The sequence below is a fragment of the Lithobates pipiens genome, unplaced genomic scaffold (genome assembly GCF_037356315.1).
Source record: "Lithobates pipiens isolate NorthernLeopardFrog02 unplaced genomic scaffold, aLitPip1_a1.2 Scaffold_18, whole genome shotgun sequence".
Taxonomy (NCBI): Eukaryota; Metazoa; Chordata; class Amphibia; order Anura; family Ranidae; genus Lithobates; species Lithobates pipiens.
The window spans coordinates 62423356-62445776 of NW_027507758.1; the positions used below are offsets into that span (position 1 = coordinate 62423356).

The window sequence follows — 22421 nt, forward strand, 5'->3', positions numbered from 1 at the left end:
TGATCAAAAAATTCATATCAATATATTATTATATAGGATTTGTATGGCGCCAACAGTTTGTGCAACGCTTTACAACATAAGGGCAGACAGTATACTTACAATACAAATCAATACAGGAGGAATCAGAGGGACCTGCTTATTTGATCTTACAATCTCTAGATTACAAACGTATGTTAAAAAGGAGCTGACATAAAAAATTCATATAGTATTAAACCAATTTCATATTGTAAGCTCCTAGATCATTCTTTCTAAACCCTTTTAACAGCTAGAAACCATTAAAATAACTTTCAGGTCTCAGGGAAACTTTGTTAAAGTGATTTGTAAAGGTCAGTTTTTCTTGTTTAAAAAAAAAAAAGTTGAACTTACCTGCTCTGTGCAAGGGTTTTGCACAGAGCGGCCCCGATCCTCCTTTTCCGGAGTCTCCCGGCAGCTCTCCTGGCTGCTCCTCTTCATTGAGTGCCCCCACTGGGAGCCGCATTCCATGGGGGTAGTCAAGCGGGCGTGCTCCCAAGTCCTGCTGCTGCGTCTATTGACACACACACACCAGGACTTGGCCCAGTTTCAGGCTCCTGTGTCACTGGAGGACCCCACAGTGGCTGGAGCTGCTGTGCTTGTGCCCGTCGCTGGAATGAACGGCTTCAGATAAGAAAAAAAGGGGGGGGGCTCTGGGGGGCAGCTGCCACGTAAAAGGTTTTTCACCTCAATGTATAGAATGCAGTAAGGTGAAAAACCGTGAGGGTTTACAACTCCTTTTTAATAATCTGTTTACTCAACATGCAGGAAAGAAAATCGCTCAATTCTCCCCCATCAACACAGTCCGTGTTGATGGGGGAGAATCTCTCCCATGGAGCTATTGTGTTCTCTCAATATGGGGAACAGTCATGGCATTGCCGTTGTGATAGTTCAAATTTGAACAGGAATTTCTTGGGGGCTGCAATGTTGAGGATTAGGGTGGTGGGAGAGCACAAGAAAGGTACATATAGATGCCTGTGAAGAGAAAATTAACATCTACACAAAAATGAATATCCCTGTTTAATTTGGGCCATTTTCTCCCAGTGCCCTAATAACTGCATTGCTTCATTGCAATGTCTGTTCATGATCAAGCTGTAAGGCTCCCCATGGAGGCTGACCTGTATAATGTCTGAACTCAGGGATGCTAAGGCTACTTTCACACTGAGGCGCGACAGCGCTAAAAATAGTACCTGTATAGCGTTGTGTAAAGCGCCTCTCCTGTGTCTCCAACTTGAAAGCCCAAGGGCTTTCACACTGTATCGGTGCGCTTGCAGGACGGTACAAAAAGTCCTGCAAGCCACATCTTTGGAGCGGTGTATTCACCGATCCTAAAGTGCCCCCTTCCCATTGAAAACAATGGGGCGTGACCAGCATAGTGCCGATGTAGTGGCGCTATGCAGGCGGTTGAAACCACTTCGCTAGCAGCCGATTAGCTAAAGCGTTGCTAAAAATAGTACCGCTGGCGCCCGCCCCAGTGTGAAAGTAGCCTAATGGATTCTGTGGGCCAGCTGCTGTAACAGTAGAAAACCGTGAAATAAAAAAACCTTTTGGTTTACTTTCTGTAATTTTTTACGGTATCTCTGCCAGTTTTGAGAGTGTCCTTTTTTTTTTTTTTTTTTTTTTTTTATCAGCACTGAATTCAGGCAGGAGAGGGCATGGCCTAACAGCCTAAACTGACAGGGGGAGAATACAAACTAATCATAAATCAAGTGATCCCTAATGCCTTGTGCATGAGATGATCAGATGAATGATCGTCTGGGTTTTTATTTTTATTTTATTTTTTTGCATGCTAATCTCAAATCGAACCTGAAGAGTTTTTTAAAGTCACAAATTCTCGTACGACAGAATGAAAATCCAGAAGTGATGTCATGTGTTGTAGTGTATTTGTATTGCATTTTCCAACGACAACTTTACTGATTAAACAAATTGTATGATCTGGCATTGTACAAAAAACATTTTCGTGCATGTCTGATCGGATAATATCGATGAACTGTCCTGAGCGGCTCTCAAAAGCTCTGTACGAAGACCCAGATCCAATTATACTACGATCGCGCCAAAATCTTTTTTTTTTTTTTTTGTATGATTTTCTGATCGTGTAATGGGGCTTAAAGCGGTTGTATACCCGCTGATGGTTTTTTTTTTATTTTATTTTTTTTACACTCACCTGCAAAGGAAAAGGCATAATGAGCTAGTATACACCGCATACTAGCTCATTATGAAATACTTGCCTTAGAACGAGGTCCCGACATCTGGCCTGATCCAAGCCGAGGGAGCTGACATGTTCCCTCAGCGTTTCTTCCAGCATGCGTGCGGGAGATTTCCTCCCGGCAGGGTCCGCTGTCTGCCGGACTTTCAGCCGAGAATCCCCTATGCACATACGCCGCTGCAGTCAGCGGCGCATTGCGAGGGGAATATCTCCTAAACCGTACAGGTTTGGGAGATATATTTTTTTTTTTTTTTTTTTTTTTTTTATTTTTTTTTACCTACAGGTAAGCCTTATTATAGGCTTTCCTGTAGGTAAAGTCCCAAAAATGACTATACAACCCCTGATGAGCCTTTACTATTTTTAATAGCTCGAGTGGAGATTCAGATTTCTACAATTGCATTTATGATTGTTTGGGCTATTTAATACATCCTGAAGAGGAGAAAGTGGAAGGAGTGGAGTGCTTGCTCCTTATTGGCCATTGTGTGTAAATTCTCCATTTCTTTGTAAAACTTTCCTTCCTTCAGACATTTTCTTAACAAGGGCAATGCTTCATTTACGTGCAACACCCCTTTGTAATAAAATCTCACTTCTCTCGGTCCATATGAACAAAACTTGAATCTTTGACTCTGTTTTTAGTTCTCTCTTGTCTGTGACCTAGCTATAAAACTACAATGACTCCAATATTAGAATTTACAAAATGGCAGCACGAAAAGTAGAATCTCAGGTAGAATCTGTTAGTGAATTTGTATAAACCTACAGAAGACTTCCCTCCAAACAAAACATTCAGCTTAAGCTACTTTTACATGGGCGCTTAGGCGTTAGCAGCCAAAAAGCAGTGCTTTACTGCTAGCGGAGCACTTTTAACCCCCACTAGCAGCCGAAGAAAGGGTTAAACTTGCCGCTGCTGAAACGCTTTGCAGGCACATCTGCAGCAGTGCCCATTGATTCCAATGGTAGGGGCAATGGAGGAGCGGTGTATACACTGCTACTGCACCACCCGAAAGACGCTTGCAGGACTTTTTCTAACATCCTGCAAGAACACCGCCCCAGTGTGAAAGCGCTGGGGCTGCAGGGGAGCCGTTTTTCCGGTGCTTTACAGGTACTATTTTTAGCCCAAAAGTGTCTGAAAAATGCTCCTGTGTGAAAGGGGTCTTAGAGGGGACATGGCCTAAATAATGCATAAAGCGTAGTACACACTAAGGCTCGGTTCACACAGGGGCGGCACGACTTGCAGCGCCGCGACCTGCACATGATCAGTGGCGACTTGCAAAACGACTTCTGTATAGAAGTCAATGCAAGTCGCCCCAAAGTAGTACAGGAACCTTTTTTCTAAGTCGGAGCGACTTGAGTCCCTCCTATTAGAACGGTTCCATAGTAAAGAACGGAGCACGACTTGTCAGGCGGCAAAGTCGCCTGGACAAGTTGCCCCTGTGTGAACCGAGCCTAATAGTGGTGTGTTTTTTTTTTGTTTTGTTTTTTTTCCCAACCCAGCAGGGCTGAACAAAAAAACGGACAGCTCGGGAGGAATGGCTGTACTAACAGTGGCTCCTCCTGAGCGGTCATGATTTTTATATATATTTTTTTTTCCCCATTCAGCCCTGCTTGGTTTTTAAATGGGGGGGGGGGGGGGGTTGGTGTGTACCATGCTTTAGGCATTGTTTAGGCCATGTCCCCTCTAAAGCTATTGTGCTCTGACAGGGAGCTGCCCCCCACCCCTCGCCAGAACACTTTGATCATCACTCTGTCTCATGCGGAGCGAGAGCCGGTCAGCAGACCTTTTTCGGTCATGTCCCTTCAACAAAAGCCAGCTGCAGTACACACGGCTGAATGTTCACCAGGTTCTTTCGAACCAGCTGATGCCACCCATCATTTGGCCCATGTGTACTAGGCTTAAAGTGATCCTATGGTCTCGTGTTTATTTTTAAAGAAAAAAAAAAAGTTTAAGAGCCGCCCAGATCCTCCTTTTTTCGGGTCCCTCGCCAGCTTTGCCCCTCCCTTTTTGTCGAGTGCCTCCACAGCAAACTGCTTGCTATGGGGCACCCGAGCCGTGGCTCCTGTGTGTCCGTTCAGTCAGAGCTGTGGTTCAGCCCCACCCCTCTCACTCCTGATTGGCTAACTGACTTTGACAGCAGCGGAAGCCAATTGCACCGCTGCTGTCTGAGCCAGGATCAGGATGGAAAGTCTCGGGCGGCTGAAGGATTGAGATGGGGCTCAGGTAAGTTTGGGGGGCTGCTGCTGCACACTGAAGGTTTTTTTATTTTAATGCATAGAATAGTAAACATGGCAGAATGGATGCTTTAAGCATGGGTTACGATCTGTCAAGTTAAATAGTTTGAGAGGTTGTACAAACGCCCCATGTACATTAAGCCTTAATGTTTTAAATTGAACCACTTGGTTCCTAGGCCCTGGCAGTTATCAGTGCCTCATCTTCAAGTGGAGCAATAAGCAAAACTTCTTCCGCCTGTCCATTTTTCAGGCTGTTCTTAGCAGGCCACCCATTGACTTGTATGGGCAGGGGGGTGGGAATGTGTCCGCTGACACTCGCCTGCCATCCGATTCAACAAGATCCGATGAAAACAGACAGATATCGATACGCCCCTCATCTGTCCAGCGGATGGGATCGGATGAAAGCAGACATGCGGTCCATTTTCATCCGATCTCCCCATAGAGAAGAGCGGGGCTCTGACAGTCCCTGCACAGCGAATGGAAATGGACCTGTCATCTGCCTGCTCAGGGGGTATTAATGGAGCGATTCCCCCCCATTGAGCTAATGGATCCACCCCGTGTGAAAGGGTAGGGATCAACCAATATTGTTTGTTTGTTTGCCAATATTTCGGCCATCTCTCCTTCTGATAGCCGATATTATTTATATTTTGTATATTTAAAATAAAAATTTACACTGTTCTTTTACTTTGTTAGGTTTTTAATCGCTGTTATTGCTGTCACAAGGAATGTGAACATCCCTTGTGACAGTAATAGGCATTGACAGGTACTCTTTAAGGAGAGATTGGGGGTCTATAAGACCCCAAACACCTCCTTTGCAAAGTATTCAAAATATCAAGATCCGCGTTTTTGAATACTTTTATTTTTTAAAACTGTCGCCTTTAAGATGCCCATAATCTGGGAAGTGATATCATGACATTGCTTCTGGATTACTAGATCCGAGACCCAAACAAAACATTGGCTTTGTTTGGTTCTTTCTTTCCTGGTGCCTCCTGGTGGGACGGGAGAGGCCGGGCAAGCGGCAGGGGGCAGACGGGCGCCCCCCCCCCCCCACTTCTAATAACAGTCGAGCGGCTTTTGAGCCGCATCGGTTATTACAATGAAGCCGACCGCTCTAAACAATGGTACCAGGGTGATGCATGAAGCTGCATGCATCACCCCAGCAAAACCCCTTGAATATTGGTCTAGTTTGAGGGCGATACCGATTTTTTTTTTTTTATTTATTTTTATTTTTCCCCCAGAAAATGCGGATATCAGCCTTTTTAGAAAGGGGCCTTATACTTTAACGTCAAAGTGAGAATAAAGTGTTCATTTTTCTAGGAAAATTGAAAAGGTGAACTAATACTGTACTCCATGCCCCTGCACGTTGACCCCTGTTTATGAAGAAATCCTCGCTCTATTCATAGCCAGAGTAACTTTCACATAATTAGAATTTCCTGAAAAAGCTGGGTGTCTAGTTTCCTCTTGAGCAGGGCACAAGCCTAAATCCCTTGGTTGATTATATGTACAAAATAAGTGTTTCTTCCTGATTTGTGATGAATAAACAAATGCTCCTAGAGCATCCTTTCTAAACCTTTTTACAGCTAGACCTTTCAGATCTCAGGGAAACTCTGTTAATAATAACTCTTATCTACAGCTCAATCAGATTTCTGGACTGGCTGGGCACTGACAGCTCCATATCTGCGGAGGTAGTGCAGCTGGTAGGGGGAGGGTGGTAGGTTGTTCACCTTTCTTCTTCCTTTTTTTTTTTTTTTCTTCTGAAACGAACACTTTAAATAGTGCGCCTTCACATTGTTACACCCTATTCTGGTGAGCCAGCTTTTGAATACCCAAATTTTCTACTGCCCCTGAGGCTCTGATATTAATATTTGAATGGCGTGTGGGTGGGGCTTAACCTTGCCTAGGAAAGAGTTCAAAGCCCTTTGGTACAGCCTTTGCCCAGGATTCACCTTGGTGTACCTGTACTGTAGCCCTATTGCCAATAATTAGGTAATATCCGGATTACTTTAATTGTCTGTTTAGTGTTATACTGATCTGCTCAGTGTAACCACAAATGATGGTTCGCTTATTGAGCTTTGCATTATTCAGTTGTCAGTAGTAGTTTTTCTGTTTCTAATCTGTAAGGCTCCGTTCATATATGCTGAGGCCATGGGTCACAGCATGGGGTCCGGTGCATCCCTGTTCAGTGATTTCAGGTGCGAATTGGGTCTGAATTTTTACATGAATTTGCACCTGAATCGGACCAGAAGACGCCCAGGGCCCTTCAATGCGGACCGCGGCCACCCTGGAGCTATTTGAACCGGCTCCATAGAGAGCCAGTCACACTCTCCTTTCATGCAAATTGGATGCGGTGAAACCCACATTAACTTCGTATTTTTGTGAACCCGGCCCCATTCTAGTCCTGACAAGGCAAGTTCTTCATATCAAGCTAATATTTAGTGGACTTGATAATTAAACGTAATTTTTATATCAGGTCTGTTCTCCAGGCGCTTGTATTCTTTTTAAATGTTTGGCGTGTATTTAGGAATCTGGTTGTGTGTTTACCAAAGACACTTGTCACTGAATTTTTATAGCTCCGCTTCACTTAACTTTAAACCTTTATTTTTTTTTTTAGTCAGTTACACATATAATTCAATATAGCTACAATTTTACAGATGTTTAAATAATCAAATTATTTCCTTTATTTTACAGTTGGTGTATGAATTTTTCCTGAGATTTTTGGAAAGTCCAGACTTTCAACCAAGTATTGCAAAGAGGTTTGTGGACCAGAAATTTGTGCAACAGGTAAACTTTGGTTTGTAAAGTGTACTGACTGTAGCCAAGCTTTATTGTGCTCTACACTCTGATTCATCCCCTAGCCTGTTTACATGTGCCTAAACATTGTGTATCTAAATGTTTATCTGTTGCTAAAAACCACAGAGGAAGTTCACAGGGGGGTTGCAGGAAAGCATGCAAGGGCTGGGGGAAGAAAGTGGTGCTGCGGGGAGGTTGACCCTGCAGGATTGAACACAAGAAGAATCAGATTGCGGGAAGCAATGACAGAGACAGTGGGTAGTGCAAAGCACATGGAGGGCACACTGGAGGGGTGGTGGGGTCTTCCACACTATTTTAGGAACGGCTGCGATCGGAAGCTTGACGGCCACTGATCACAGCTATTTATGAATTGTCAGACAGTTATGCCTTCTTGAGTTTGTGGTTGGTGCAACAAGCATTAGCATATAGCGTAAGGAAATGCCAAGGTTAAAGTTGTTGAGCTGGCCTATTGCAAGCAGTTTCGTCCCAACCTAACCCTTTTTGTTCATGGCAGTGAAAGAGAAAGGCAGCCATGTTTACACTACATGGATTCTAGTGGTGTCATACTTGTTAAATCCTTAGTTGAAGTGGTTCTAAAGGCTCAAGTTTTTTTTTACATTCTATGCGTGAAGGTAAAAAAAACTGTGCGCATAAGCCTCCCAGCTTCCCCTAATACTTATCTGAGCCGCATAGCGATCCAACAACGTCCTCTAGAGCCTCTGTTTCCCAGGGACTCTCCTTCCTCATTGGCTGAGACAGCAGCATATGCCATTGGGTCCCTCTGCTGTCAATCACAGCCAGTGAGCCAAAGAAGAGATAGAGGGGGTGAGGCCAAGCCACAGCTCTGTGTGTAAACAGACATGTAGAGTCGCTGCTTGGGAGCAAGCCTGCCTCTGTGCCCCCCATTGCAAGCTGCTTGCTCTGGGGGCACTTGGCAAACGGGAGAGATCAGGAGAGGGCCAACAAGGGACCCGAGAAGAGGAGGATCTGGGCTGCCCTGTGCAAAACCACTTCACAGAGCAGGTAAATATGACATGTTCACTTTTTTTTTTAAATGACTTTAAGGGATTGAAAAGGCTCCATTTTATTTTTTTATGACAAACATGTCGTACTTGCCTCCACTGTGCAGCTCGTTTTGCACAGAGTGGCCCCGATCCTTGATTTATGGGGTTCCCCCATCGGCTCTCGCAGCTCTTCACTTCAGATAACCCCCTAGGAGAAGCACTCCCAAGTCCAGCATTTGCATCCACAGACATGAATGCCGGACTCTGCCTCAACCCCGCCGCCCCCCCCCCATCAATCATTGGATTTGATTGGCAGCAGCAGGAGCCAATGGCTGCAATGCTATCAATCTATTCAATCAAGCGCCTGGGCCCCATGCAGAGAGGGACAGCGCGTCTCCGGTGTGGGAATTTTACGGGGCTCAGGTAAGTAAAACTGATGCATTAAGGTAAAAAAAATTGGGTGTAACAACTCCTTTAATATCATCAATTTAAAGCAGTGAAGAACAAAGCTGAGGTGCACAGTAAGGCAGGCGATCAGGCTGTACTTTACAGGAGTTGATTCACTGAAAGGTGGATTATTGCTTTTGCCTTTATATAAAGTTGGCACAATCCTGCTTTAAATACCCTGAGTTGTTTTATAATGTCTTCACTCTTGTATTCAGCTGCTGGAGCTGTTTGACAGTGAAGACCCCAGGGAGCGAGAGTTTTTGAAGACTGTACTACATCGAATATATGGCAAGTTTCTTGGCCTAAGAGCATTCATCAGAAAGCAGATTAACAACATTTTTCTCAGGTACCACATTTTAATTTGGTTTTCAGATACAACTGTGTACCTCATTTCCCCATACCTTCCCAGTTTTGTTTTACCTTTAAAATTTGCTGCACCTTTTTAAATGTTTTAAAAGTTCTACCCAACAGATACTGGAAGATGGCTATTACCTTTTTTATTATTCAGGAAACCTTTCTCTGTCTGCATCTTTGAAGATAATTTTGAGCTATTATTTGAGGAGTTTAATAGTAATTAAGGACATAAAGGAACATTATAGGGCTGGCTTTACTAGGTCTTGAAGACCAACTATAGCCCTAACTTTGTCAGGTTTGGTATAATGCCATTCTTTATTATATTTTAATGTGGCTTCCAAGCTCAGGTAAGTTAGGGCTGTATTGTGCGGGGCCTAGATTCTTGTGATGTCACAGTGCATTGAGATTCTTGTAAGAATATTTTTTGCCACCTCATAAAATATACTAATTGTTGCATTTGTGTCTGTGATTTACCTTGACAGAAAGTAGAATATTGAATACATACTTTATTTTTTATTTTTTAACAGGTTTATCTATGAAACTGAGCATTTTAACGGTGTGGCAGAATTGCTGGAAATACTGGGCAGGTAATTAAAAGATTTGTTTGCATCATAGAAAACTAGAGATTATAGGAATGATCATAGGGAATGTTATGTCCTGACTGACAATTTCTCATGCAACACTGCACCCAAATTAATATTTGTATCATAGAGGTTTCTTATTGGTGGTATTTAATACCCACTGGTGTGTGGTGTTGTTGTTGTGTGTTTTTTTTTTTATTTATTTTTTTTTTTTTTTTTTTTTAGTAGCATTAAAAATAAACTGATGTATCTCCCTTTTTTGAGTCCTTAAAATTCCCCAACATTTTTTAGTTTAGGACATAGCATAAACAGTGAAGCAGTCAGCATACAGGGGTCAAGAATATGTATTGCACGGAATTGCTCATAGATTTCAGTGGCCAGGAGTTGGCGCCTCTTCATAGTGATGGTCAACTTTAAGTGTTGGTGCACTCCTTTTAATTGTGACCAGTGTTGAGTACCCCATAAGGCTACTTTCCCACTAAGGCTGGGGGGGGGGGGGGCGTTAGTGGTAAAGCATCGCTAGTTTTTAGTGTGCTTTTTGCCTGCTAGCAGCCGAAGTGCTTTGCATGAGTATAACCACTTTAAATCCAGGGACTGGTTGGCAAGTGGATAAGCAGAAATATCCCGTGAACATGTACCTTCCAGGGTACACCTTGCTGTTTTTTTAACGCTTCTTTATATTCCCCTATAAACACAACTTTAGTATACTGCATTCAATTTATTGAGCTTTTTTTGAAAATTTGTAGAGGTTTCCTCTAGTGAATATTGGGTGATGTGTTTTGATATTTCAGGATATGACTCCATACTAAAATCTCTTATGTTTTCATCACAGCATCATCAATGGATTTGCATTACCGTTAAAAGCTGAGCACAAGCAATTTCTTATGAAGGTCCTGATTCCTATGCACACAGCTAAGGGCCTGGCTCTGTTTCATGCACAGGTCAGTGTAGTGCCTTCCTGCTGTCACATTGAAGAGAGAAGTTTCAAGTCTTTGCACCTGTTGCTACTTTTTATAATTGAATTGGGGGCTCTCAGAATGAACACACATAGCCAGTTTGTAGAATCACACTGCTCACTCCAGAACCGCAGAATTCTTTTTTTTTATTTATTTATTTTTTTGTTAGTTTTCATTAGGAGAGAGAGTCAGCCTTGTAAGGCCCCTTTCACACATGCAGACATTATGTCCGTATTTTATCCATCTGTTTGCGGATGAAATACAGACATGCATGCATCCCTATGGGATAGCAGGTGTCTGCGGATGAACATCCGCAGATACTCGCTATTGTCCGCCTCCGCAATTGTCCGATTCTGCAGACGGAGGAAAATCCAATTTTTCTATCCGTCTGCAGATCGGATGAACAGGGACAGACGGTCCGTGTTCATCCGATCCCCCCATAGAGGAGAGCAGAGAGCTGACAGGGCGGTCCCTGCACAGTGTGCAGGGACCGCCCTGTCCGCCGCCGGCTCAGCGGGGACAACGGAGCGATCCCTGCTGAGCGAGCGGATCATTACTGATCCGTCCCGTGTGAAAGGGGCCTTAGATGTGTTCTCTATTCAGGTTTGTATTGCATTGACAGTTGTAGAGGTTTATCAGTAGCTGTCATGACTAATGCATTTGCAGCCATTATATAGAAAATCTGCACTTTTAGACTGAAACCAACACATGACCTGATATGGGATATTACAGACATGCTTTTAATCCCTTTAGTGACTGAGGGTAAAACAAACGTTAATGCCGGAACACAATTTTGACTTACGTTAGTAAATCTGTACATATAACTGCTTTGTGGATCCAGGGGGATGATGCCTTGTTTTTTCAGACAAATTTTGGTGTTTTTGGCAAATGGTGACAGATGCTTTTTTATTATTATTATTTTTTTTTATCAGGACAACAGGCCCAAAATGCTGGGAAAAAATAAATTTAGCTGTATATTTCTTGCTATTACCATAATTTACCATCAAAGAATACCCCAAAATATATTCCCCTGCTCCTGACGATCAGTGTGATACCACATGTGTGTTTTTTTTTTTTTTTTTTTTTTTTTTTTTTTTACTTATACTATAATTCTTAACTACTTTCTGACTGCCGGCAGTCAAATGATGGCCAGGCGGCGCACCTATTGTGGTGGGAGGCCGTCATATGACGGCCTCCCGTTTAAACAGAATGCACGCGATCGTGCGCATGCATCCCTGTTTCTTCGGTGGCGGCTTGTCATGGAGACACCGCTCGCCACCGAAGGGGGTGAACAGCCATTGGTTATGGCTGTATACCACGTGATTGGCCGTGATGAAGTCACGGCCGATCACAGATGGTCACACCCCCACTGTGCACGGCGCATGCGCGCGATCGCACTGCGCGTGCACGTCGGTGTGTTCCCCGGGAACACTGCTTGTCACCGACGCTGGTAAACAGCCATTGGCCGGCTGTTTACCCATGTGATCGGCTGTGATCCTTTCACAGCCGATCACTAAAATGTAAACAAACCGCGGTAACGAGATGTTACCGGTTTCTCCTCCTCACACACCAATCGTGTGTGAGGAGGAGATTGCGGTAACATCTCGTTACCGCCTACAGTGTACACCAATCACACTGATTGCCCCCCCAATAAAGAGGACCTGTCACCACCCCTCATAGTACCTGTCAATCACAGTTCATCTGAGTACCTGTCCAGGCCCATCAGGGTACCCGGGTACCTGTCCCGGCGCCCATCAGGGTACCCGGATACCTATTTGCAGCCCATGTCTCATAGACTATATGTTGGGGTGTTTGCTTTCCAAAATGGGGTCATTTTGTGGGTAAAAATTCACTGTCCTGGTGGTCCAGGACCTTCAAAAGTGTTATGGGTAGGAATGAAATGAGATGTGTCATTTATGCTCCTAGAACGCCTGAACATACTACTTCAATGTTCGGCCTCTCTATGTGGCCACATGTGGTATCGTCATACTTGGGTGGAGTAGCAGAATGTGTTTTGGGGTGTAATTTTTGCTATATACATGCTGTGTGTTAGAAATATCTTATAAATTGACAATTTTGTGTAAAAGAGTTTAATTTTTTTCCACATGTTCCAAAAACTTCTGGAAAAAAATGAACCATTGAAAAGACTCATTATGCCTCACAGATTATACGTTGGGGTGTTTGCTTTCCATAATTGGGTAATTTTATTAAATTCCATTGTCCTGGTACTCCAAGGCATTCAAAAGTGTAATAGGTGGTTGAGAAATGAGATGCGTCATTTTTGCTCGTAGAACGTCTGAAGGTACTCGGGAAGAGTAGCAGAATGTGTTTTGGGGTCTAATTTGTTGCATGCATATGCTTTGTGTGTGTGTGAGAAATAACCTGATAATATGACAATTTTGTAAAAAAAAATAATAAAAAAAAATTTTTTGCAAAGAATTGTGAGAAAAAATGACAACTTAAAAAAACTCACAATGCTACTTACTTAATACCTTGGAATGTCTTCTTTGTAAAAAGGGGTCATTTGGGGGGTATTTGTACTTTCCTGACTTGTTAGTGTCTCAAGAAATGAGATTCCCCTGATGTACTGAAGGCCTGATCAGATGTGATCAATTTTCAGCAATTGGCACCATAGTTTGTAGACTCTATAACTTTTACAAAGACCAAATAATATACACTAATGTGGGTTATTTTTACCAAAGATATGTAGCAGTATAAATTTTGGGCAAAATGTATGAAGAAAAATTACTAATTAGCAAAAATGTATGACAGAAACAAAGAAAAAGGACGCAAGTTTCATATGGGTACAGTGTTGCATGACTAATTGTCATTCAAACTGTGAGAGCGCTGAAAGCTGAAAATTGGTCTGGTCAGGAAGGGGGGTGTAAGTGCACTGTATTGCGGTGGTTAAACACTATTTCCATAGCGCCAGCAGTTTGTGCATCGCTTCACAACATAAGGGCAGACAGTACCGTTGCAATACAATTCAATGCAGGAGAAATCAGAGGGCCCCGCTCATTGGAGCTTACAATCTAGTAGGGCCCAGAAACAATGGTGCACATTTGTTTTTTTTTATTCTCCTACCTAAAACACACTGAAGCTAACTTGCACTAATTTAAAAAATATTTTTTTTAAATCCTCCCAAAGTTATAGTAAATATTTTGACCCTGCCATTTGACTCTAACCTAGATCTAACCTTGATTTAAGTTTTTTTTAATTTTTAATTTTTTATTTTTACAGCACATGTCAAACACCAGGCCCATGAGCTAAACCCAGCCTGCCAGGCAATTTCTTGTGACCCTCTCACCCAGGGCTTTTTTTTTTTTTTTTTTTTTTCTTTCAAGCAGAATGTGGTAGATTACCTCTTCTCTTCCTTTTATTGCTGATGAGGCTTGATGACATGTTTGAAAATCACTCTCTTTAAAATGTCTCTGAAACCAATTGATCTTTCTTAATCTAGAAGCCATACTGCATAATGACATTTTTTTTTCTTCCTGTTTAAAGTTGGCATATTGCGTGGTCCAGTTTTTGGAGAAGGATGCAGCGCTGACAGAGCCAGTGAGTATTTTGACATTCCTCTCCTTATGTACTTTGGCTGTGTGTTCTGTTAAGAGAAATACAAACGTGTAAAATAAAACCATGTTCCCTTAGCTTGTATGAAGCTAGGCCGGAACTGGAGTTGTACCGCAAGGTACTGCAGCCCTGGCCCCTGTGCTCAAAACGACCATCCTGTATGGAGTATTTCCAATTTTATTTATTTTTTTGATCATTGTTCTTCCAGAGAGATCCACAGATCCAGAATAATTTGGAGCGCCAGTAAACACAGTTGGCATCTGTATTAACAGCTTATCATAGCCTGTGTAAAGTTTCAGAAAAAAGCTTAACTTCTATGTGAGCAAAAAGTGTTTTTAGCCAATTACATGTGTGACTAAACCCCCCTCAGCTGTCAAATGAGAAGTTGGGAGAGCACACTGTTCATATCCCCATTGTTCACATTCCTGGAATGAGCTCTCAAAGGTACTGCAGAGACCACCAGCTGGATAATGGCCCATGCAGAACACTGTGTAAACATTCACCAGCACACCATGGATCTTCAAATAAGACCTAACTTTTTTTTTTATTATTGAATAAAGAACACATTACAAAAAAGTAAATTGATGCGATGGGAGGGGATTCTTGCTTTTTTGATTGGAAGTTCATTTAGATACTTTGTCAGGCATGAGATGGGTGCATACAGTTGTGCAAAGGGGCCCTGCACAGCTCCAAAACGTTGCACTTTTTTTCTAATGTGAACATTTTTCATTTAGTATTCAGTACTGCAATACAAAACCTAAAACAAAAATCTTTAAGCAGCACCATATGAAAAATGTAGAAATGGGTACCGTAGAACAAGGCAGCAATACTAAACTTATACAAGTAAAAGGGCGGATGGTTAAACGCCTGGAGGAAATATTGCTTGTGATATCTAGGAGCTGCTGAACATCCATAACAAACGTTGAATTCAAAAACCATTTTTCGTGTTGACATGTAGAGAAAATAATCGTACATGGGTGAGCTGCAGGGAGAGAATAACAGAGGATGCACAGCAAGAGAAATTGGGAATCAGAGAAGGTAGGTCAGAGAAAGAAGAGGGAAGGACAAAAGTGGGGATGGGAAAAGATGCTGAATATTTGCCAATTATTAAATTTGGGTCTGAGAGACCAGCAAGGTTTGATTTCTATAGGAGGAGAGAGCCCAAATCTTCCAGTTTTTGTCCTCTCTTCTTCCTACGGTTGTGGGGCTTGTACTTTTCCATAATGCCGGAATTCAAGCCTTTGCTGCCATGAGCAAATATTTAAGTACAGGCAGTCCCCGCGTTACAAACATCCAACTTGCATATGACTCATACTTATAAACGGAGGCAGCGTGACATCACACTGGTACTGGGAACTGCCGGGCGGCCATCTTGCTGCCACCTACTGTCTGGCAGGCCTGTCGGCAATCTCACTGCATGGCCAGTTAACCCTTCCCTATGCTATCCAAAATGTAAAAATGTTTTGGCTAGAGTTGCACGTAAAAAAAAAATGAACCTATTCCAACTTGCATACAAATTCAACTTAAGAACAAACCTACAGAACCTTTCTTGTTTGTAAACAGGGGACTGCCTGTAAGGAATATTTGAATTTTATTGGATAGAGGGGTGGCATTCAGGAGGTAGGCAGCTGGGTTTTTGTTCAGTCACTCCTGTTAGGGTATGTGATGTTTATTTAATAAAAAAACGTTTGTACTTCTTTGTAAATATTGGCAAGCACACCACGGATCTTCAGAGTTGGGAGACCATAGACACAACCAATTTATCATGATTGAGCAGGATTCGATTTTGAGTATTGTCGCTTTTAACCTTTTTCTTTTTGCAATGTTGTGGAATGTGTGTGCTTTCTAATGAAATTAGTAATACTGCAATACTGATCACAATTATCTGTGTTGCAAATATTCTCGATCGGTCCTGAGGTAAATGTTCACAAAGCAAATCCAGCTAAATAGCAAACCTTGAAGAATGTATGAATGTAATATAAATACTGCTTTCTAATGTAGTAAACAAATCTTTTCCTTTTGAGTGGGCGACAGTGGAGATGAGCACGGCTCTCAGATTGGAAAGTAGGTGTGCTAAAAATAGCCAGGATGTTTATGTGGGAGAGTAGCATGAAGCTGTATCCTCTGTTCTGTTAAATACCATTAGCATGAAAGACACGAAGAGCAGAGTGTTAGACTTATGGGATATAGTGTATATCTATAGGAACTGTTTTAGACAGATGACATTATTACTATTACTCTCTCATTAGATTTAATGTAATAATTCTTGACTTTAGGCATACAGTTGTATTGTAAGTGTGTGTCTGTATGTATTTGTGTGTGTCTGTATGTATTTGTGTGTGTGTCTGTATGTATTTGTGTGTGTGTCTGTATGTATTTGTGTGTGTGTCTGTATGTATTTGTGTGTGTGTCTGTATGTATTTGTGTGTGTGTCTGTATGTATTTGTGTGTGTGTCTGTATGTATTTGTGTGTGTGTCTGTATGTATTTGTGTGTGTGTCTGTATGTATTTGTGTGTGTGTCTGTATGTATTTGTGTGTGTGTCTGTATGTATTTGTGTGTGTGTCTGTATGTATTTGTGTGTGTGTCTGTATGTATTTGTGTGTGTGTGTGTGTATATGTATATATATATATATATATATATATATATATATAAATTATTAATGTGTGTGTGTGTGTGTGTATTACACACACTCACAGTATCTCACAAGTGTACACCCCTCACATTTTTGTAAACATTTTATTCTATCTTTTCATGTGACAACACTGAAGAAATGACACTTTGCTACAATGTAAAGTAGTGAGTGCACAGCTTGTAAAATAGTGTCATTTTGCAGTCCCCCTCAGAATCACACAGCCATTATTGGCTAAACCGCTGGCAACAAAAGTGAGTACACCCCTAAGAGAAAAAGTCCAAATTGGGCCCAATTAGCCATTTTCCCTCGCTGGTCTCATGTGACTCAGTCTATTCACACAGGGGCAAGACTACTTCCAGAGCGACTTTTGGAGGCAACTTGGACACGACTTGAGTATGAATAACAGTGTGACTTCAACACGACTTGGGGCGACTTACAACACTACTTTAAGTCGCACCGGGCCAGGTGACTTTGGCCGTGGCCAATCAGAGAATAATCAGGCCTCAAGGGGGAACGCCACGCCAAATTTAAATAAAAAAAACGTCATGGGTTCCCCCCTCCAGGAGCATACCAGGCCCTTAGGTCTGGTATGGATTTTAAGGGCAACCCCCTACACCGAAAAAACTGTGTGGAGGTCCCCCCAAAAACCATACCAGAACCTTATCCGAGCACGCAGCCTGGCCCGTCAGGAAAGTGGGTGGGGACGAGCAAGCGCCCCCTCCTGAACCGTACCAGGCCGCGTGCCCTCAACATGGGGGGGTGGGTGCTTTGAGGAAGAGGGGCGCCCTGCGGCCCCCCACCCCAAAGCACCTTGTCCCCATGTTGATGAGGACAAGGGCCTCTTCCCAACAACCCTGGTCGTTGGTTGTTTGGGTCTGCGGGCTTATCAGAATCCAGGAGCCCCCTTTAATAAGGGGGCCCTCAGATCCTGGCCCCCCACCCTATGTGAATGAGTAAGGGGTTCATCATACCCCTACCCAGTCACCTGGGGGGGGGGGGGGGGAAGTATCAATAAAAAAACACAACACAGGTTTTTAAAGTAATTTATTAATCGGCTCCCGGGGTCTTCTGCAGTCTTCGGGGGTCTGCTTCCGACTTCTCCGCTCTGTTCGGCCTCTTCTCCTGCTCTCCTCCGCTATCTTCTTGCAGCTCTTTTACTAGCGGAGGAGCCCGGTCTCCTCCGTCCTTTTTCCCCTCTTCTTTCTTCTTCCGATGTTGACACAACGCTCTCTCCCACTGAAATGCGGTGTGCGGCGTGCGCGGAGACTTATATAGGTATGGGGAGTGGTCACCAGGTGATGTCACATGTGGCCCCACCCCTTATGACGTCACAGTCCCATCATGCCCCGGGACGTGACGCCATAAAGGGATGGGTCACCGTGTGACATCACCCGTGACCTTGCCCCATACCTAAATAAGTCGTCGCACACCGCATTTCAGCGGGAGAGAGCGTTGTGTCAATATCGAGAGATGAGGGAAGAAGGATGGAGGAGACCATGCTCCGCTGGTAAAAGAGCTGCAAGAAGATAGTGGAGGAGCCTGGGAGAACGACACCAGAGAGTGGGAGAAGAGGCCGAACAGAGCTGAGAAGTCGGAAGAAGACCCCAGAGCTGATTAATTTAAAAACCTGTGTTGTGGTTTTTTTTTTTTTTTTTTTGGTTCTTCTCCCAGGTGAATTCATTCATTTAGATAGGGTGGGGGGCCGGGATCTGGGGGCTCCCGGATTCCGATAAGCCTCCCCGCACGCAGACTCCGACAACCAATGGCAAGGTTTGTCGGGAAGAGGCCCTTGTCCTCAACATGGCCCCCCTTCCCCAAAGCACCCACCCCCCCAGGTTGAGGGCATGTGGCCTGGTATGGTTCAGGGGGGGGGGGGGGGGGGGGGGCGCTCGCTCGTCCCCACCCCCTTTCCTGACCGGCCAGGCTGCGTTCTCGGATAAGGGTCTGGTATGGATTTGGGGGGGGTGCCCCACGCCATTTTTTTCGGCGTAGGGGGGTTCCCCTTAAAATCCATACCAGACCCTAAGGGCCTGGTATGCTCCCGGAGGGGGAACCCATGCCGGTTTTTTATTTAAAATTTGGAGTGGAGTTCCCCCTCGAGAGCTGATTATTCTGTGAGAGAGGCGACATTGTTGCTTCAAGATAGATGGAGATCCGACTTGGAGGCGACTATTTAAATCAGTAGGTACAAGTCGCCTAGAAGTCGGATGGAAGTAGTACAGGAACTTTTTCTGAAGTCGGAGCGACTTCAGTAGTGTGCATTAAGACTGCTCTCATACACTTACATTGATTTTTTACGTGTAGCGCGACTTGAAGTTTAATCCAAAGTTGCCCCTGTATGAATGGAGTCTCAGTGTTACAAGGTCTCAGATGTAAATGGGGAGCAGGTGTGTTAAATTTGGTGTCATCGCTCTCACTTTCTCATACTAGTCACTGGAAGTTCAACATGGCACCTCATGGCAAAGAACTCTGAGGATCTGAAAAAAGAATTCTTGCTCTACGTAAAGATGGCCTAGGCTATAAGATTGCAGAGACCCTGAAACTGAGCTGCAGCACGGTAGCCAAGACCATACAGCGGTTTAACAGGACAGGTTCCACTCAGAACAGCCCTTGTCATGGTCGACTAAAGAAGTTGAGTGCATGTGCTCAGAAACATATCCAGAGGTTGTTTTTGGGAACTAGACATGAGTGCTGCCAGCATTGCTGCAGAGGTTGAAGGGGTCATCCTGTCAGTGTTCAGACCATATGGCGCACACTGCATCAAATTGATCTGCATGGCTGTCGTCCCAGAAGGAACGGTGTGCTTACAAGTATCTATATTTAAAGAGGAGCTCCAGTTTATCCCTCCCAAAAAAGTAAGTCAGCAGCTACAAACACTTTAGCTGCTGACTTTTAATAGGATACTTTTCTATCCAGGGATCCAGCGATGTCCTCACCAGAGCCAATTCTTCAGTCGGCTTCGGGTGCAGGTACTGGCATCATGGGTAAGGAGAGCCAGCAGTGAACACTTGAACATGTGCCAGTTGAGGAGCAGTAAGAAAGGGGGGGGGGGGGGATGAAGGGTGCAAATAAGCGAAACTTCCCCTTTTGTGCTGCGACACAATGGGTCTCCTGGACAAAATCCCATACGGGTGCGTTCTACCTGTTTTCAGCCACCAGAGGGTGCGCCCACTGCACGGCGTGGGACCTGATGCACGTAGCCAGCGGGCACAATCAGTGCCAGCCACTCACAGTAGCGTGCACGAGCACCAGCAGGGGGCTTTGTGTGTGTTTGTGTGTAGACACAAATCCCTGTGCTGTCAGAGGAGCGGAGCCATATCGTTTGTTCCTGCTACATAGGAAAAACGATATGGCTCCTTTCCTAGTCAGTCCCATCCCCACACAGTTGGAACATGCTAAGGGAACACACATTTAACCCCTTAATCGCCTCCTAGTGTTAACCCCTTCCCTGCCAGTGACATTTACACAGTATTCAGGGCATTTTTATAGCTCTGATCGCTGTATAAATGCCAGTGGTCCCAAAAAATGTCAAGTCTCCAATCTGTCTGCAATGGTGCAGTACCGATAAAAATTGCAGCTCACCGCCATTACTAGTTAAAAAAAAAAAAGCCATAGAAATGCCATAAATCTTTCCCAAAATTTGCAGATGTGTAACTTTTGCGCAAACTAATATATGCTTATTGCAGTTTTTTTTTTTTTACCAAAATTATGTAATGGCCTAAACTGATGAAGAAATTTAGTTTTTTAAAAAAACATTTGGGGATATTTATTAAAGCAAAAAGTAAAAAATATTGTGTTTTTTTTTTCTCAAACTGTCACTTTTTTTTATTTTTATTTTTTTTGTTTATAGTGCAAAAATAAAAACCGCAGAGGAGATCAAATGCCACCAAAAGCAAGCTTTTTGTTTGGGTACAGCGTCGAACGACAGCGCATTTGTCAGTTAAAGCGACGTAGTGCTAAATTGTAAAAAATGCTCTGCTCAGGAAGGGAGTAAAATCTTCCAAGGCAGCAGCGGTTAAAGCGATATTAAACCCAAAAACTTAATGTATTGCAACATTACCTTGGAGATCAGGTTTAGAAAATGTAGTTGGGTTCAATGAAAAATGTCCACTACAATGTGTCGTCACTGTCCTAAAGCAGTTTATTGCAACACGTGTTTCTCTAGCTGTTGTAGAACAAGTTTCTTACTGGTGGAGCAAGCTGAAACTTATTTACAACAGCTGGAATGCCATAAGTTGAAAAAAAAAAAACCTGGTGAATGGTTATCAGTATGTGTCCTGTGGAATGTTCAGATAGCACTCAACATTCCAGCATTGTCTCTTTACTACGCTCTTAGCAATGTTAATGTGTAAGCATTCTTTCTCTTTGGAAGGAGTGGTTGGTTGTAAGTATAAGAAACAATAAAGAACAAATAAAGGTCCTACATAACGGCAGAAATCGCAGGATACCTGCTATTGCATCATTAGCCAGAAAAGGTTCTTCAATATCTTTTTCTAAATTTGTTTCATTTCACTACTAAAGCTTGCTGTTACTTAAAGATGAAATCCGGACAGAAAAATATTTTTCCTTGTTGCTGGTGCTTTTGTACTTTGCAGATCTGTACTCCATTTGTTTGCCCCGTCTGTAGTTTAAAAGAAAATTATGCATTGTGTATTATTTGAATCACAGGCTTCGTTCCCTGTAATTTCTGTTTAAGACCCAAGGCTGCTGTGCTCTCTATCCCCACAGCCACCTTTCTTGTAACTTCCCCATTATAGCTCTGTGTAAGTGTAATGGACAGGTCTTGGAGTCTGACTCCCGGTCTGTGCCTCCCCCTGATGAGCTTCGGAACACACCCTCCCACAACTTCCTGCTTTTTGCCCTGTATCATGGGACATATAGTTCTTTATACCCCAAGAATTTGATGTGTGGCAATGCAGAAAATCCACCTCTGAGTGGAAGCAGGGATTTTTTTCTTTAGCATGACCTCACAGGGACCGAAAATCAAGGGTTACAAAAAAGTAAGAGAGCATGTTTGCATTAGTCAATTGTGTCTGGGGAGAGGAGCTGAAAAAATGTACTTGCTGAATCCTAGAGTTCAGCTTTAAATAGTATGTAAACCCAGTATTTCATATTGCTGTATGTGCCTGCTGTACCATGTACCCATATGAAAATGTAACCTGTTCTCTTTTGTATTGCTTCCTTTGTGTGAATCCCTGGTGTTCCTGCTAGTCACTCTGCTTTCCTTTTTAAAAACTGACCATTGGCTATGGGAGCAATGATCAGGATGAAACCCTACCCCCCACCCCCTCACATTCATTCACTGGGAGGACCAGTGTGCTGCCGTTTCTTCTCCCTCAGCTCTCTGAGTTCCTTATGCAGCTGAGAACAGAGATTAACATTTTTCCTTTCATTTCTTTTTTACACTGAAAAGGTGAGTATTTGATTACCAACTCAACCTGCTCCACCAACTACCATTCCTCTGTTTAGTGAGGCTGCCTTGGTGATCTGTAAGAGACCTCATTTATCAGGATGGCAGTTGATGGAGCTTAGCTACAAAGTTAGGCCCCAGTAAAAAAAAAAAAAAGTGAAATTAAATCTGTGAAAGGCACAATGTTTTCTGGCTGATGGCATCTTGTGATGTCTTTTTCTAGGTAG

General features: G+C 43.3%; 1 protein-coding gene across 1 annotated transcript in view; it reads left to right on the forward strand.

Moving 5' to 3' along the window:
- Window positions 1-22421, forward strand: part of PPP2R5A (protein phosphatase 2 regulatory subunit B'alpha) — a 144195-nt gene that overhangs the window by 107791 nt on the left and 13983 nt on the right. The window contains exons 4-8 of the mRNA XM_077485740.1: window positions 7133-7225; window positions 8901-9031; window positions 9567-9626; window positions 10453-10561; window positions 14081-14134. Of these exons, the coding sequence (XP_077341866.1) occupies window positions 7133-7225; window positions 8901-9031; window positions 9567-9626; window positions 10453-10561; window positions 14081-14134 (447 nt within the window). The remainder of the gene's footprint in view (window positions 1-7132; window positions 7226-8900; window positions 9032-9566; window positions 9627-10452; window positions 10562-14080; window positions 14135-22421) is intronic.